The following is a 17,454-nucleotide window of genomic DNA, read 5'->3' as shown; positions in this document are numbered from 1 at the left end:
GTTCTCTCTTTCTTTGTCACTCTCTGGTGAGCACACATGCCCTCTGGCTTACGTAGGGGAAAAAAGATAAAAGAGTGGAATATAAGCGTACCACCTACCAACTCTACTCTTGGCAGGTATGTAAGGAGCGTAGTGAGTAACTACAAGTCACAAAATTGCTTGGCTTAGTACCAGACCTCTCTTATAGCTGCTAACCTGTATGTTTAATTCACACTCCAGCTAGGTTTTGAAGCTCTACTGCTTAGTCTGCCTGCCTGGATCCCATGCTTTATTGTAATCATAATTGTAACTATTGTTGTAACCATAGTTGTAATCATAACTGCAGATCTTAAAATATGCTACCTGGCTTCTTGATATCTCTGCTTACATGATGCTCAGGGTCGTTTGCCTGCTCTTAGTTGATCTATCTCGTTAACACACAGATCTTCTCCTCATTTAGGTCACGGTTTAATACAAGTTCAATCACTGTAATATCATCCTCATTTATTTCCTTCAGAACTGTCAAAATCTGAAATTGTGTTCCTCTTTCCTCCAACCAAAAATATTAGCTCCATGACAGCAGAAGTTATTTTTTGTTTTCTTGCATTTTTTTTGTTCTATACCTTCAAAGTTTAGAAGAGTGGGCATCCAAAAGTTATTAAATGGGAGAATTAACTTTGCATCCTGATTTCTAAACTCATGTGTACTCCAGCACAGACTTTGTAATGGTTTTAACCCTTGGCCCAGATCCCTTCAGAACCTGACACAACTTAAGGGATTCACCTCCCCACCTTGTTCTTAGAATTTACTACTACTTAGCTCTCGATCTAACAGTTGATAGCAAGATAGTTATTCTAATAACAAGGTAGTCATTTTGACAGTCACTTTAATTAAAATAGAATTCCACTTTAAAGAGACTTAGACTAGTTTTTCAATCAAAGTTAAAAAAACAACAAATGCTTTCTGCTTTATTAAAGTCATAAGTTCATTTTACAGAGTAATACTTTACTTCATTAAAGTGGAATGATCTAGGTAAAGCACCTAGCATGTGGCAGACACTCAATGGCAGTGTTCCTTTTATTTCCTTTTTATTAAGACTTCCTGTTACTAAAATTCTTGGGGCTAACCCATAGCATAATGGGTAAGCACTGTACATCAGGAATCAGATCCCACATGGCCCACTGTGGTTTTAGTCCCAGCCTTGGTGGCTTGAAAAACACTCCAAGTGCATCTGCACGCATGCCCCAAATCCTGATGGGAGGGAGAAGTGGGGAAGAGATTGCAGCATGAGCACACCCTATTGGGGTACTCTGTCCCTCTCTCTCTCTCTCTCTCTCAACACACGCACCCTCTGGCAATTACATATAACTGCTTGTTGGCCCACCATGGTGGTACAGCAGTCATGCAGTACTCCATGATGCTAAAGTCACGTGGCTAGGTCCTGGGTTGCATTTTAGCTTCTCCCTATAAACACCAGGCACACATATGAGCCAGCGGTCCTGACCGGCTGAGACGGGGTGGATTGTGACATGAAGACCCTGTTGGGAGTGGGGAAGTGTCTTAGAATAAATAAGCTATAAGTAAGTTTTTAAAGACTGGCTGCCTTTTTAAAAAGTATAAATACTTGAAACACTACAGGCATGTTAATACAGATTACCTAAAAATTACAACTTGCAATCTTTAATTTTGTCCTCAGCAGCTGACTCAGAAATTTAGAGAATGATATTTTTAAGACAAGAGCATTCTTTCTACTTGCAGAGATGGTAGAAACAGTATAAAATAAAAGTTTCCAGACATAATTTTTCTTTTGAATTGCATCCTTTCTTCTAATTATTATTTGCCGTGTGTGCATCTGCCAGAGAGACAGAGAGAGAAGAGAAGTGAGAACACACCTCCCATGGGGCACGATCACACTGCAATCCCTCATTTGTCCATTCTGTCAGGATCGTGAGCTCACTTGCCTAGACACCTGTCATGTCAAGCCTCTGGGTCCAGGACTCAAACAACACAGTCATCTATGTGAGCACCAGCCACCCTAACCATCAGGCCGGAGTCCCTGACTTACATTCTTTTGTGGTCCTAGTTCATTCTTACTCAGAATAAAGCCTTATAGATATGTTTTAATGTTGGACCTACAGACCTTTCAAGTGTACCACGTAAAAAGCGTGTATGAATAAGTTATAGATAAAGGTATGAACGTAGTTCATATTTCTTTGTACATTTTCCTGGAGTCTGTTATGCAGGCATATCACTAAAGACAGAGTAAATCAGCAATGGAAAAAACTCATAAATACTAGTTCAGTGCACAAAACAACTGGATCTTATTATGGACGCTCAACATACAGCCCAGGCGCAGCTGCCATGGCGCAGGAGTGAGGCCTCCACAGCACAGTGAGGCCTGGGTTAGGGTCCCTGCGCAGCCCAAATGGGCCAGGCCCTGAGGAGAATGCTCGTCTCCTTAGGTAACAGGGAGAGTGGGGCAGGAAAACTGCAGCATGGCAGGACCCTGTTTGTTGAAATACCTTTGTCTCTGTCTTTTTTTTTTTTTTTTAATAATAAACTATTAGAAGTGTTAAATTTCTGTCTGAGGTGTTTTTAAAATGTATGCACATAGGTTTGGTTAATAATTTTTAAAATGAATAATTAGAGCTGCTTTGACTACAGGGTATCTGGCTTGACTCTGATATAAAACTTTGCAATAAAATCAGTAAAAAAATGAATCCCACTCTATCATTTTTATTTTTCTATAAATTTATAGTCTTGTTTTTTTTCCTTTCAAATTCTTTTTTCTTTTAAATCTTAGCATGCACATTACAGAATCAAACTATGAACATTTGGAGAAGAAAGACCCCCCAGTATCCACAGTTTCTCAGGTAAAAACTTGAAGACTGTTTTGTAAGTATATGATATAAAAATCAGTCTCGTCTTAAAATTTTATTTCTAAACTTTACGTACTACTTAGGTTTCTTTTATATGTTTGATTAAAAAATAAAAAGTGATCATTTTGAAATACCTAGTTTTAACAGGTTCTGGGAAATGAGCAAAAAGTAGAGATAAGGGTGACTACAGAGTGTTTTGAAGCGAACAGGGAAGATTTTAGGAATAAGGGAAATACCACTTATTTCTTGCCGTGTCCAGGAAAAATTCAGTGACTTAAACTTATAAGATAAAGATAAGCCTAAATTAATTAAAATATGCTGGGTATTTTGGAGACCCAAGTTTTTTACAATATATTTTTAAAGTATATAAAGCAGGTCATTAGACCTTTCGTCAGTCTAGTTTTACTAAATAACAAGTACTCATCACTAGAAGTATAAATTGCTTGTTTTTTTTTTAAATAGAGGTTTCTTTCTCTCTTTTTTTAGAATTATTTACTTAATTTTATTATTTTTATTTTTAATTTGCTATAGGGAATGTGCACTCACCAGAGAGAGAAGGAGAGAGAAAGTGAGAAAGCAAGCTGCCAGGTCCAGGACTCAAACCACAGTTGGCCATGTGGGAGTCCAGTGCTTCATCTGCCACGCCACCTGCTGGCCCCCTTTCTTTTTTAATTTTCAGAGAGTGCTTGAACTTGCCAGAGAGACATATGCTTGGTGTGTTTTCACCATGGTCACCCATGTGAGGGCCAGCTTTCTTAACCACTGGGCAATGAAGCTGGCCCAAAAATAGTTCTGAAGGACCAAAAAATTCCTGTTGATAATATTCTAAATATTGCCATTGATTCTAATTATTTATCTGTGAAGAATTCATTCTAATCCCTATCAATTTAAAGTCTGAGATAATAAAATTTTAAATAATGTGATTTAATTGAATATGACATTTTACTTACCCTAATTAAAATTTATATCTTTAGCCCTTATATACAGTGATAGAAATTCCAGAAAAAGACTCTATACCCGAAGATACAGTAAATCAACAAAGGGAACCAGAACTCCAACAAGTCAATCATGAGCAGGTTCGAAGAACTTCCATCTTAAAAAGCTACATGCATTTTTGGACATTCGCCACTGTGCTGTCTCTGTCTCCCTAGTTATTAAATGTGGACTCTGTCCTCAATCCGTCCACACATGCTAGCCTCTGTTACCATCTCCTGTGTCCATATGATGCTGTCCTCTCACTGCAGTAAGAGTATTATCCGTGCACACACATGCACACAGCATGACGACCAAAATGCAGATTTGGAGTCACTAGTCTAGCCTTATCTCTACTTCTTTTATTGTGGTGAATTTGTTACTTTATTTATGTTTTGTCCTTTTACACTGGAGGGAACTTCTCAGTATTTTCTCAAAGTAAAGGTTTCTGTTTTCCAACTACTTTTAGGCCTGAAAGACTGAGGTAGAACAATTAATTTTATAACTATGTTATCTATTGGGTCACTGGAAAAGTCATGACTTTTTTTTGTATGTTTTTCTATGCAAAAATGCATCGTGACTTTTCCAATGACCCAATATAAATACCAGCGATAGTGTGCTTGAATTTCTGAAGACTTGACCTGTGTTTCCTTTTTTTTTTTCCAGTTATATCACTTTGCCAGTGAAATGTGTCCAAGTATTTTTCCAGTGGAGAATGTGTCCAAGTAAAATTCTGTTTCCCTTCCTTTCCAATTTAGTTGTGTTTTCATTTCACAGAAGTTTTGGTGAATGATTTTTGGGACATAGAGGGTGGACACTTAATTGTGTGCCCACATTATTGGCTCATTTATTTAGTAAATATGAATGGTAACTGAAAATGGTGAAGACTTTCTGTACAGGGCCAGATCAAGGTGCCTTGCACAGTGCTCATCCTAAATTCAGGGTGCTCACTGATGTAAAATAGGTCTTCTTTTGTTTGAATAATTTGCTCATGTTGATAGTAATAATATGATTTTAATTATGAGATTTGGTACATGTAAAATTGTATGGAAAGCTTAGTTCTTAAAAGATTTTCTTGTTTCGTTTCAGTTACCCAGTGATCCTAACAGTAGTGCACCTGAAGAAACTAAGGAAACTGTCCTGTCAAAAAAAGAGGAAATAAAACCAGGGCTGGAAAAGAAGACATGTCTTTCTTGTCCTCCACGAGGACAATTGAATAGAGTTATTACAAGTGGTATGTGAGCTTAAGAAATGTAAATGGAGACGAAATGAGAAGTATATTTGATGAATATTAAAATGCAAGAAAACAAGCCACTGCTCAATCTGTGTACCCCAGATCAGACGATTAGCTCTGTTACAAGCAGTATGCAAAGAGGAAATATTTACCTGACTTTTTCAAAAACAAAATACTGTGTAAGAGATCTATATTTTAATCTAGTTTTGGAATTTATTTAAATTCCATTAGAAAAATATATTACATATATTTAATTTCCATTAGAAAAATATTATTTATGCAAAATTTTGGCCCATATTCTTCTATATTTCTACCGTTCAAATTTAAATACTTTAATTTTACTCAAGTAAAAGCAGAACCAAGTATCTGAAATGAGAATTAAATATTGTACGTCAGTAAGTAAATACAATTTAACTAAATTAGGTGTGCCCTTGATTATTTCTCAGGAACAATAAACTCTTCTTTCCTACATGTTATTTCCCTTTCCTTTCCTTTTTTTTAAATTTTATTTTTTATAATTATTATTTTTCAATTCGATCAGCAAGAGAAGGAAAGTGAGAAAGTAAGCCACCAGGTCCAGGACTCAAACTGGAGTCAGCATGTGGGAGTCCATCACCTTAATCATCACACCACCTGCCGACCCCCCCCTTACTTTTCTTTATTCAAGTAGGTATGTAATGTTTGTCTCTTCTCCTACATTTAGTGATGTGGGTGTACATTAAGTGTAATTTAGCACATTAGTAACTAGTCTTCAGTCATGTTCAACTCTCTTTATTACATGCATTTCTCTAATAACTTCAGGTATTTTACTCAAACTTTTACCAATTGTAAAATTTAAGATGTTAGTTTAAAAGCATAACGAAAGTTCCAGACTAACCAACACTGGCTCACTTATAGTCATGTCGTTGTGAGAGGTCCTTGGATGGCTACTGCTTCACTCTCCACTCAGCCTCCTTTGGGCAAAGCAGCAGTCTGGTAAAGAGCTCGAGCAGGAAAACTGCTCTTGAAATACTGCTTGTGATTTCGTTGACAGCACCGAAGTTGACTATGTCAGCCAGCAAAACCATTGTTTTCAGCACGACCGGCAGCTTTCAGAACCTTGCTCATGTTTGTAAGAGCTTGCTTAGCTTCTTCCACCACCCCTCCTGCACAAGCTGTCCACTTGGAGGGTCTGTGCTCAGCTGCCCTGAAATGTAAACGGTCCTGTCCACTGACACAGCTTGACTGTAGGGACCACTGGCCCCTGGGGCGTTTGCTGTGCTGATCACTTTTCTGGAGAGGGACGACATGACTGTTCCTCTCTTGCCCCTCCGAGAGAAGTAGCCCCGACCCCAGCTCTGCTCACTTCCTAGTATATTTTAATCTTTTATATGCCAAAGATTTTTATTTAAAATCTATTTGCAACATTTGGTTTTAAATTAGGTTCTTATTTAAAATAGGCCCAAAATTTTAAAACAGCTGCACCCTAATAAAGAATTGTATAAAAAAATAAATAAATTTTAAAAATTAAAAAAAAAAAGAATTGTATAAAACTTGTGTCCATGCTAAAATTTAAAAAAAAAGTTTTTTGAGAGGTTTTTGCAATACAATGCGTGCACTTGCCAGAAAGACAGAGAGAGACAGAGAGACAGAAAGTGAGAAATCACCTCCCAGGATGGATGGCCACGCTGCAATCCCTTCTCCACTCTTCTCTCAGGATCTTGGGCATGCACGCACACGCACCCGGCATGAGTTTAAACCACCAGGTCCGGGACTTGAATCGCAGTTGACTACGTGGGAATTCAGTGACATATCCATTACACTAACTGCTGGTCCCCATGCTAAAATTTGCAAGCATTTCATTATCACCAAATGTTTATAAAAGGAGTTGTTTGCGGTTTTTTCCCCCTAAATATTCTATACAATTAAATTTAAGAAAGTGAGAGGCCAAGAGAGAAAGATTTTTAACCTCCAGAAGCATAAAACCTTTGTAGAGAACAAAAATTAGATTAAAATATGATGAAGGGGACCAGCAGGTGGTGTGGTGGTTAAGGTGCTGGACACTTCCACATTGCCGACCGTGGTTCAAGTCCTGGACCTGGTGTCTTGCTTTCTCACTTTCCCAATCTCTCTCTCTCTCTCTGTGTCTCTCTCTGGTAAAATTAAAATAAATGAATGACTGAATAAATAAAATTAAATTTAAAAAATTTTTTTAAATATTAGGAAGGATAAATAATTGATGTTTAATATTGTTATTATTTGCTGCTTGCTAACTTCCAACTTTTGAAAGCAAATTTTATTGATCTTTAATTAGTAAAGATTGCTTTTTAATTAACATTGGTATTTTGGAGACCTTGAATCAAGCTTTTCTCTGAATTTGATTCTCATCTGCTAGAGTAAGTGGACTCCTTTGTAAATATACGTTCTGCATACAGATTTTACACACACAAGCCTGTCTATATAGTGAACAGGGTCTGTAGAGCCTTGTTAGAAGGGGGCCAGAACCTGAGGAAGAGAGCAAATGTATTGGTCGCCAAAGGTTATCTGCTAAAGCTGGACTGCAGTTTGCTTAGGAACTACTAGAGGAGTTCTAGAAAAGCAGTACTGAAACTTTAAACTCGGACCTGTAATTAATTTCCCACTGTTTTATTTTCGATTTTGCAGTTTTAGAGATGTTTATAGGAAAAGGATATTTTCATAGCTTCCAAGTTTCTATTTTGGGGATGCATATTTTTGTACACTCTTTAAAACTCTCTCTCTGTCATACATACATACATACACACACACAGACACACGCACACACACATGCCCTATGTTCATACTGGCTCTTTATAAAATTCCTGCAGCTAGCATCGTATTTCATGGTGAGAAACCAGAAGCTTTCTCTCTAAGATCAGGAGCAAGACAAGGATGCCTCCCCCACCGCTCCTTGTCAGCGCTGTTGGAATGGTCCTCCTAATGCTGTAAGACAAGGAATGGAAGTAAATGGTATACAGGCTAGCGAGAAAAAAGAAAACTGCCTTTGTTTACAGGTTACATGATTGTCTAGCTAGAAAAGCCAAAGAATCAAGAAGTGGAATAACTCAAAACCAATTATAGTAAGGTTGTAGGATATAAGATTAATATGCAAGGCAATTACTTTATTATGTACTACAGTAACAATTGAACTTGAAATTAAAATATAACACCATTTACATTAGCATCACAAAAATGAAATTCTTAAATATAAATCGAATAAAATATGTACATATGTATGAAGAAAACTACAAAACTGAGAAATCAGAGTAGAACTAAATAAACGGAGAGATATTCCATGTTTGTGAAAGACAGTATTATCATATCTCCACCCTTCCCAATTTGATCAATAAATTCAGTGCAACCCAAATCAAAATCCTAGCAAGTTATTTTGTGGATATCAACAAACTGACTAAATTTTAAGTGAGCAGGCAAAATACTCAGAATAGCCAACACAATATTGAAGAACAAAATCAGAGAACTGATAGTACCTACTTCAAAACTTACTAAAAAGCTACAATAATCAAGACAGTGGTGCTAGTGAAAGACTAGACAAATAGATGAGTAGAACAGTGAGCCCAGGAATAGATTCACATAAATACAGTCAGTGATCTTTGACAAAGGTGCAAAAGTGATACAAGGGAACAAAGAGAGTTTAAACAATGGTGTTGGTGGGGCTTGCAGATGGCATGGTGGTTAAGGTGCTGAGTCCCACACAGCTAACTCTGTGTTGGAGTCCCGAACTCGGCAGCTTGGAAAACATGCCAGACATGTATGCAAGTGTGCCCAAAATCCCAAGAGGAGAATGGAAAAGGGATTGTGGCATGGCTATCTCCCCCAGAGAATGGTATCTCACTTTCTCTCTCTCTCTCTCTCTCTCTGTCTTCTCTGGTGAGTGCACATTCCCTATAGCAAAACCAAAAAAAAAAAAAAAAAGTCCTGGAGACAGGGCATCCACATAAACAGTATAAATCTAGACATAGACCTTGCAGCTTTCACAAAAATAACTCAAAATAGGTTATAGACCTGAATGTATTTATGAAACACAAACCTAGGAAACTTCTAAAAAAGTAACCTAAGAGAAAGACTTCAGATATGGCAGTGACCTTTTCTTCTCATCTCATTTTTATGATGGAGGTGTGTGCCTGAGAGAGAACCCTCCCATGAGATCTGGTTACCCTGTAATTGTCCTTCCTCCAGTTCTTCATCCTGTCAGGGTCTATGATGTGTGCATACATCTGGTGTGTTTTCAAGCCACTGTAGCCAGAATTCCAACACCGGTCGGCCACGTGGGATCTGGCTTCCTCCGTATAGCACTTAACAGGTGCCTTATGGGACCAGTCCGACAACGACTTTTTAGGTACAACACCAAAGGCATTCTGAATAAAACAAACAATTGATAAGCTAGACTTCCTTAACATCAAAAACTTCTGCTCTAGATGAGGCCCAAGTGTTGTTCTGGCCAACCTAGACAGGCCAGGTGGTGGTACATGCCTGTGGTCTCAGCTAACTGGGAGGTTGTGACAGGAGAATTGCAACATGGGAACATCATTTGATTATACCGCATAGTCCATTTTATTTTATTTTACTTTATTTTATTTTTGCCAGAGGGCACATGCACTTGCCGGAAAATGAAAGAGAGAGAGAGGGAGAAAACACCTCCCTATGGAACATGGCTGCAATTTCTTCTCCATTTCTGAGTCCTGTTGGGATTTGGAGTGTACGCGTACATGCACCTGGCATGTTTTTCGGCCATTAGGTCCAGGATTCAAACTGTGCGGTCAGCCACATGGGATCCAGCTCTGTTAACCTCCAGGCCATGAGGCCAGCCCTATAATTTATGCTGTATGTTGCCAATTCAATTTGCTAATATTTGGTTAATGATTATTGTATCTAGGTTCATAAGGAGTATTGCTATGTAGTTTTTTTCCATTTAATTTATTATCAAATTTTTACTTATACCAGACAGACAGAGATAGAGATAGAGGAAAAGTGAGAAAGCAAGCCATCAGATCCGAGACTCAAAACTGCGGTCAGCCATGTGGGAGTCCAGTGCCTCGGCCACCACGTCACCTGTTGGTCCCTGTAGATTTTTTTTTTTAATTGCCTGAGGGTGCATGTGCTCTTCAGAGAGAGGGGTGGGAGAGGAGAAAGGATACCCCAAATGGGGTGTGGTCATGTCGCAGTCTTTTCTCACCCCCCAGGGGAGATGGCTACGCCACAGTCCCTTCTCCTCCATTCTCCTTTTGGGATTTTGGGCATGCACACATGCGCACTCAGTCTGAGTTTTATGCCACCGGGTCCAAGACTTGAACTGCAGTTAACTACGTGGGAGTTCAGCGATGTAACCATTGCACCATTTGCTGATCCCAAATTCTTTTCATTTTTATTTATCTGAAAGTGTCTTTATTTCAGTCTCATTTTTTAAAAAGAATTATTTTATTTAACTTTATTGATTTATTTTAATTTGACCAGAGGGACAGAGAGAGAAAGAAGGAAAGTGAGAAAGCAAGCCATCTGGCCCAGGACTCGAACCGTGGTCGGCTGTGTGGGAGTCCAGCGCCCTTAATCACCACCTCACTGCTGGCCCAATTTCAGCTCCATTTTGAAGGGTAGTTTTACTAGGAATAGGTTTCTTAATTGACAGTTTTTTGATCTGTACTTTTGAAATGTAGCTCTGCTCTCTTTTTGCCTACATTGTTTCTGATGAGAATGCTGTGTTAATCATATTATTTTCCCTCTGTGTGATAAGTTACATTTCTTGCTACTTCTGTGATTTTCATTAACTTTGGTTTTCAACAATTTGAAAATGATGTCTCTAGCTTGTGAATCTTTTTGTGTTTATCTCAGTTGGGATTTACTGAGCTCTTTTTATCTGTAGCTTAATTTTTCTCATTATTTTCTTAAAGTTTTCAAACATATTTGCAAATATTTTTCTGCCCCCTTATTACTCTCTTCTGGAATTCTCATCATGCATATTTAATACTCTTGATGGCTTCTCATAAGTTTCTAAGGATCTATTCATTTCCTCCTTTTTTCTTTCTGTTCTTTAGATTGATTTGCCTCTATTGATCTATTTTTAAGTTCACTTATATGTTCTTTCATAAGCTCAGATATGCTGTTGAGCCTCCCAAGTGAATTTTTCATTTCAATTGTTGTACTCTGTAATTTGAGGTTTCTATTTTTGGCTTACTGCAGTCACTTTTTTCTTTAATTGTTTAAACGTATTCATAATCGGTCCTTGGAAAACTTGGTCTCTAAGCCTAGTTTCTGGAGTTCGTCGGTTTCTACTGACTACTTTCCTCTGGCTGTGCCCTATAATGTTCTATTTCTTTACTTGTCTGGCAATTTTTTGTTGAAAACTAAGCATTTAAATCACATATTATGACAACTCTGGATTTGGTTTTATTTTTTGAGATTTTTGTTGTCGTTTTGTTAATTTGCATGTACTTACAATGTTGTTTTGTTAATTTGCATGTACTTACAACTTTCTGCCTCATGTTTTTCATCAGTTGTCTTACAGGGTTTTATTGTTGTTCTTTTTTTAATTTTAAAAATAATTTTTTAGGGCTGACCCCGGTCCGAGTCCTAGACTTGAAATGTACACTGGGTACACGTGTGTGCATGCCCAAAATTGAGAGGAGAGTGGAAGAGAAGGGATTGTAGTGTGACCATCCCCCCCCACCCAGGAGGAGGTAATTTCTCACTTTCTGTCTCTCTGGTGAGTGCACGCACCCTGTAGTAAAAATCTCTCTCTCAAAAAGAAAGAAAAAAATTGTTAGCATATCTTACTAGGTATTTCCCTTATATCTGTTATATAGCTTAGTGGGCAATTCATAAATAGGAGGGGACACTGTGTTCAAGCCAGTAGGGTTCCCATTCGCTGCCAAATAATGTGTAAATGGTTTGATGAATAAATTCAAAGTTGCGGCTGATACTCAAGTCCTCACTACTTTTATAAGAATTATTTAATTTATTATTATTATTATTGTTTTTGCTATAGGGCACATGCACTGACCAGAGAGAGAGGGAAAGTGAGAAAGCAAATCACTAGGTATGAACTTGACCCGCAGTTGGCACCTCAGCCAACATACCACCTGCGAGTCCTCATCAAGTCTTCCCGGAGTCTTCCACACACTTGCATATTTTCTCCAACAGCCATGGGTGTGTGAAGAACCTGTCTCAAACGTCGTAGGACTTTCTTACTTCCAGGATCTTCCAGTTAAATTTTCGCCCGTGTGCCATTGGCCCCCATTGAGACTGCAGCCTCAGATGAGCACAGCTGCGGGTGTCCACGTTCACAGACCAGCCTGCCGCTCTCAGCCAGCGAGATGCGGGTTTTCCTTCTCCACTCCATATCAAATCATCCCTCTGGCCGGAGTGCTTTTTCAATCCACTGAGGCTGGAATTTAATCCCGGGGCCACTTTACACTGCACCAGACCACTGCGATACAGAGCCAGCTCCATGAAACACTTTAAATAATTCAGGTCAGGTTTAAAACTATTTTTTTAGGGACCAGCAGATGGTGTAGTGGTTAAGGTGCTGGACTCCCCTGTGGCCGACAATACTGAGTCCTGGACCAAACGGCGTGAAACTCATGCTGAGTGCATATGTGTGTGTCCAGAATCCCAGGAGGCAAATGGAGGAAAGGGGATCGTGTTATGCCATCCCCTTGGAGGGTAGCTTCTCACTCTCCCTCTCTCTGTTTTTCTCTTCCTTCAGTGAATGCATGCTCCCTATGGCAAAATACCTTTAAAAATGTTTTTAAATAAAAATACTTTGTTTAAAACTTGTCTCTCAAAAATTGACAGTCTTTGGAATCTATATTTTAGCCAAATACTTGTCAAGCACGTGGGTAAGCAGTGTCAATCTATGCTATGTGTAGAACTGGCTATTAATATATTTGATAAAATAGAATTTGTCTTTTGTTTATAAACATGTGTGTCTGGGTAGATATATAGACATATACTTTTTATATTTCAGGACTTATATTCTTGATGATATGGTGTGTAACCTGGTCATTCACAGGCTCTGAAGTTTTCCCTGGTAGAAATATATTTGGAGTGTTAGTTATTTTTTATAGTGCCTTTGTTGGGGGGAAACTTTTACAGCACATTAGAATACCTTCAGTGCCTCCCCTTCCACCTCTTCTTGGTAAGTATACACTTAGCTCTCTTTTCTTTGTTACTGACTATACGTAAATTTTGAATATTTTTCAGTTGGACTAGATATAATTCAGAAATAAATGTAATTCAGAAACATTTCAATGTAATGTCAATATGGCTTCTTTAATATGTATTTACTATATATAGATCTTTTATAGATGAACTGGGGGGAGGGTCCAAAAACTCGTGGAAAATACGTATTACAAAAAACTATGCATACATTTTTTATTTTTTTGCACCAAAACTTTTTATTTTTTGAGAGGTTTTTGACTATAGGGCGCGTGCGCTCGCCAGACAGACAGAGAGAGACAGAGAGACAGAAAGCGAGAAATCAACCCCCAGAGGGGATGGCCACACCACAATCCCTTCTCCTCCATTCTCCTCTCGGGATCTTGGGCACACACGCACACGCGCCCGGCATGGGTTTTAAACCACCGGGTCCGGGACGCAAACCGCGGTCGACTACGTGGGAGTCCAGCGACATAGCCATTATGCTAACTGCTGGTCCCTGCACCAAAACTTTTTTTAGAGAGAGAGAGAGATTTTTGCTATAGGGCATGCACGCTCACCAGAGAGACAGAGAGGCAGAGAGAGAGAACTCACTCCCCAGGGGGAATAACTGTGCTGTAATTCCTTCTCCATTCTTTTCTCGGAATTTTGAGCATGCATGCATATGTGCCCTCTATGAGTTTAGAGCTGCCAGTTCTGGGACTCAAACCATGGTTGATTACGTGGGAGTCCAGGGACGTAACCATTACACTATCCGCTGGTCCCCAAACTCACATTTTAATTCCATTTTCTGTGAACTCTTTGAAGTCTCGTCATATATTTTCTCTCCCTCTCTCTACACACACATACATGCACATACGCATGCACACATGTAGAATGTTTTTCAAGATCTATTTTAAAAATAATTTCAGTATGGGGCCAGCAGGTGGTGTGGTGGATAAGGGCACTGGATTCCCACATGGCTAACCATGGTTCAAGTCCTGGACCTGGTGGCTTGCTTTCTCACTTTCCCTATCTCTCTCTCTCTCTCTTTCGTCAAATAAAGAAAAAAAAATAACAATAACAAATGGAAAGAAATAATTCTTTAAAAAATAAAAATAAGTTATTTCAGTATCTTTATTATATGATTCTTGGTATTGTTATCATTTCAATAGGATTTTTTTTTTCCCAAGAGATTTTTGCTATCGGTTGTGTGCACTCGCCAGAGAGACAGAAAGTAAGAAATCAACCCCCAGGGACCTTGCCCACACCACAATCCCTTTTCCCCCCATCCTCCTCTCGGGATTTTTTGGCATGCACACACATGCACCTGTTTGAGTTTTAAGCTGCTAGGTCGCTGGGTCTGGGACTCAAACCTTGATCAACTACATGGGAAGCCAGTGACGTAACCATTATGCTATCTGCTGGTCCCTCAATAGGCCTTTTTTTTTTTTTAACTTAATTTAAAATGTATTATAGAAAAGAAAAATTTATAAAGGACTGCATTTTTCTGTCAATAACCTGATTTGATTGCAAGTCACAGATTTACATATATCGTGACTAGGGCAGCCCAAGGTCCTCTGGTTCTGAGTAAGCCTCTGAACATCTTAATGTGTGTGCTCACGAGTGCCTCACCCGTCTCACCAGTACTGCATCCTGTTCCTTCCTCGCCGTGGCTCTGTAACTCTATCCAGGAAGAAGAAAATCAGTGAAAAGATTCCTGTCGATCGTGTCTCACGCCTTCTCATTCCTCAGTGCACCTCGATACTGGCACGCTGTCACTGACATCCCCTCTGCATCTTACCTCGACGCCCTTCCACGTCCCTAATACCTCGCAGGGCTCTGAGTACTCACTGCATTCTTTTCCTCCTCTCCAAACCCCCTCTTGGCCGTAGCTGAGGCTATTCGTTTCTGACTTTTGCCTGGACTACAGCAGAGCCCTCTAACTGGTCTGTTTCCAGTTCAGTGCCTATCTAACTCACCAAGGTCATCACATAGAAAAAGGCAACACTCACTATGTCTCTTCCTCACTAAACCCTTCCTATGGTGCTCTGCTCTGCCCTGCCAAAGGGGAGGGGCGGTTTCTCGTCCCTCCAGCTCACTGTTCCCGCTCCCACCGTTGTCCTTTATGCCCCAGTGACATGAATTGCTTGTTGTACGCCGTTTAAATGTGTTTTCTCCTTTCATTCCCTATGCTGCCTTCTCTACTTGTAGGTATCCTGTCTTTCCCTGAAGTCATGAGAAGTGTAGTGTGTGTGAGGAGAAATAATGCATTTCTGTCTTCTCTCTTGCAAAAACAAGCTGAATCATACGTCCTTCACTTTCTGTCTTTGAAGGGATGTTACTGGCTGGTTTTATCATCCGGAATGTTCCGTTCATCAGCGAGCATGTCCATATTCAGAGTGTGTGGTCGTCAGCCCTGAGAAGCACTGCCCTTGCCATCATCCTGATACGAGCCGGGCTTGGGCTTGATCCTCAGGTAGATTTCCATTTATAACTTGAGTAAAGACACTTCACATATTAGAAGCTGGTCAGGATGGGGTAAAAGGTCAAATTTGTGTTATAGCTATTCCAAGTGGAACCCAAAAAGTAAGCAAAACTAAGATAACAAAGACTATAGAAATATTGGGACCTTCATTTCTATTAGGTTGTTGGAAAAGTCATGATGTATACATATATATACATATATATATGTATACATATATATATATATGTATATATATGGTTATTGCCAATATGAAGAGAAATCACTGCGATAGATGGTTGTATACGTATATATATATATGTATATATATGGTTATTGCCAATATGAAGAGAAATCACTGCGATAGATGGTCTCTGTTAGAGACCATCTTAATGATTTGCTTAGAGATAAACGTCCCTCATACAGCACCTGTATTATTTGGAAGACTTTTCTATGGACAACTATTTACTTTTCAGTTAACAAAGAACATCACCCTGGGACCAGCAGTTAGAGTAATGGCTATATTGCTGAACTCCCATGTAGCTGACTGCGGTTCGAGTCCCGGACCCAGTGGCTTAAACTCACGCTGGGCACGTGTGCATGCGTGCCCAAGATCCCCAGAGGAGAATGGAGGAGAAGGGATTGTAGCGTGGCCATCCCCCCTGGGGAGTGATTTCTCACTTTCTGTCTCTCTGTCTCTCTCTGTCTTTCTGGTGAGCACCCATTCCCTATAGCAAAAACCTCCCCCCCCCAAAAAAAAAGAATGTCACCCTTTAAAAGGCTCTTTTTTTTCTTTCATTTAAGATTCCATTGTGGGGCCGGCAGGTGGCGTGGTGGTTAAGGGCGCTGGATTCTCACACGGCCAACTGTGTTTCAAGTCCCAAACCTTGCAGCTTATTTTCTCCCTTTCTCCTTCTCTCACACTTTGTCCTTCTCTGGTCAAATTTAAATAAATAAATAAATAAAGTTAAATAAAGTAATTCTTTAAGAAAAGAAAAAGATTCCATTGCATGGGGCCAGCTGGTGACATAGTGGTTAAAGGCACTGGATTCCCACAAGGCCAACTACAGTTCACTTTCTCGCTTTCCCTTTCTCTTTGTCTCTCTCTGGTCAAAATAATAATAATAATAAATGGAATTAAATAAGTAAATAAATCTCAAAAAAAGAGATTTCATTGCAGAAATATTTTCGTGTCCTATTTTCCCAAAGAAATATGTTCCTAGTTATCTTTACATAATTGAAGAAAACTATTTTTAAAAAATATTTCTTAAAACATTATGACCTAGGTGGGCCAGCAGGTGACGTGGTGGTTAAGGCACTGGAATTCCCACATGGCCGACCACTGTTCGAGTCCCGAACCTGGCAGCTTACTCTCTCTCTCTCTCTGTCTTTCTCTGGCAAAAACACATGAGAAAAAAATAATAAATAAATAAAAGAATAAAATAATTAAAAACTTTACAACCTAAGAATTATGCATCTGTTTGGGTTGTATGAAGACCATTTTGAAGATGACATACATATATCATGAACAGCTACTGAAGTAAATGTGGCAAATATATGTGTTTAATGGCAGTATCTCAAGAGCATAACCAGTGAAAAAGGTCATGTTCCCTACTAGAATTTTTTTAGAGATAATTTTGCTTTAGGGCGCATGCTCTTGCCTGAAAGACAGAGAGAGAGAAAGAAATCACTCCCCCAGGGGAGATGGCCACACCACAATTCGTTCTCTTCCATTCTCCTCTTGGGACCTGGGGCGTGCAGGTGCGTGGTATGAGGTT

General features: G+C 39.2%; 1 protein-coding gene and 1 pseudogene across 10 annotated transcripts in view; one reads left to right on the top strand and one right to left on the bottom strand.

The window, feature by feature from the left end:
• The window catches only part of SLC9B1 (solute carrier family 9 member B1), a 60,304-nt gene that overhangs the window by 15,988 nt on the left and 26,862 nt on the right, over window positions 1-17,454 (top strand). For 7 of the 10 annotated variants that reach the window (XM_014588859.1, XM_027772918.1, XM_006151149.2 and 4 more), the window contains 5 exons: window positions 2,783-2,852; window positions 3,833-3,934; window positions 4,920-5,064; window positions 13,043-13,213; window positions 15,549-15,691. In XM_014588859.1, coding sequence (XP_014444345.1) covers window positions 2,784-2,852; window positions 3,833-3,934; window positions 4,920-5,064; window positions 13,043-13,213; window positions 15,549-15,691 — 630 coding nt within the window. In that variant the 5' untranslated portion in view covers window position 2,783. Of the gene's footprint in view, window positions 1-2,782; window positions 2,853-3,832; window positions 3,935-4,496; window positions 4,556-4,919; window positions 5,065-13,042; window positions 13,214-15,548; window positions 15,692-17,454 lie in introns of those variants that run through there. The other 3 variants (XM_014588857.1, XM_006151152.2, XM_027772917.1) reach the window with 3 other exon arrangements.
• On the bottom strand, window positions 5,722-6,406 carry LOC102486171 (2-iminobutanoate/2-iminopropanoate deaminase-like; annotated as a pseudogene).

This window comes from Tupaia chinensis, unplaced genomic scaffold, assembly GCF_000334495.1.
Source record: "Tupaia chinensis unplaced genomic scaffold, TupChi_1.0 Scaffold000315_1, whole genome shotgun sequence".
Classification (NCBI taxonomy): Eukaryota; Metazoa; Chordata; class Mammalia; order Scandentia; family Tupaiidae; genus Tupaia; species Tupaia belangeri.
Note: the sequence above shows the minus strand (reverse complement) of the source record. Positions and strands in the feature narration are given on the sequence as shown.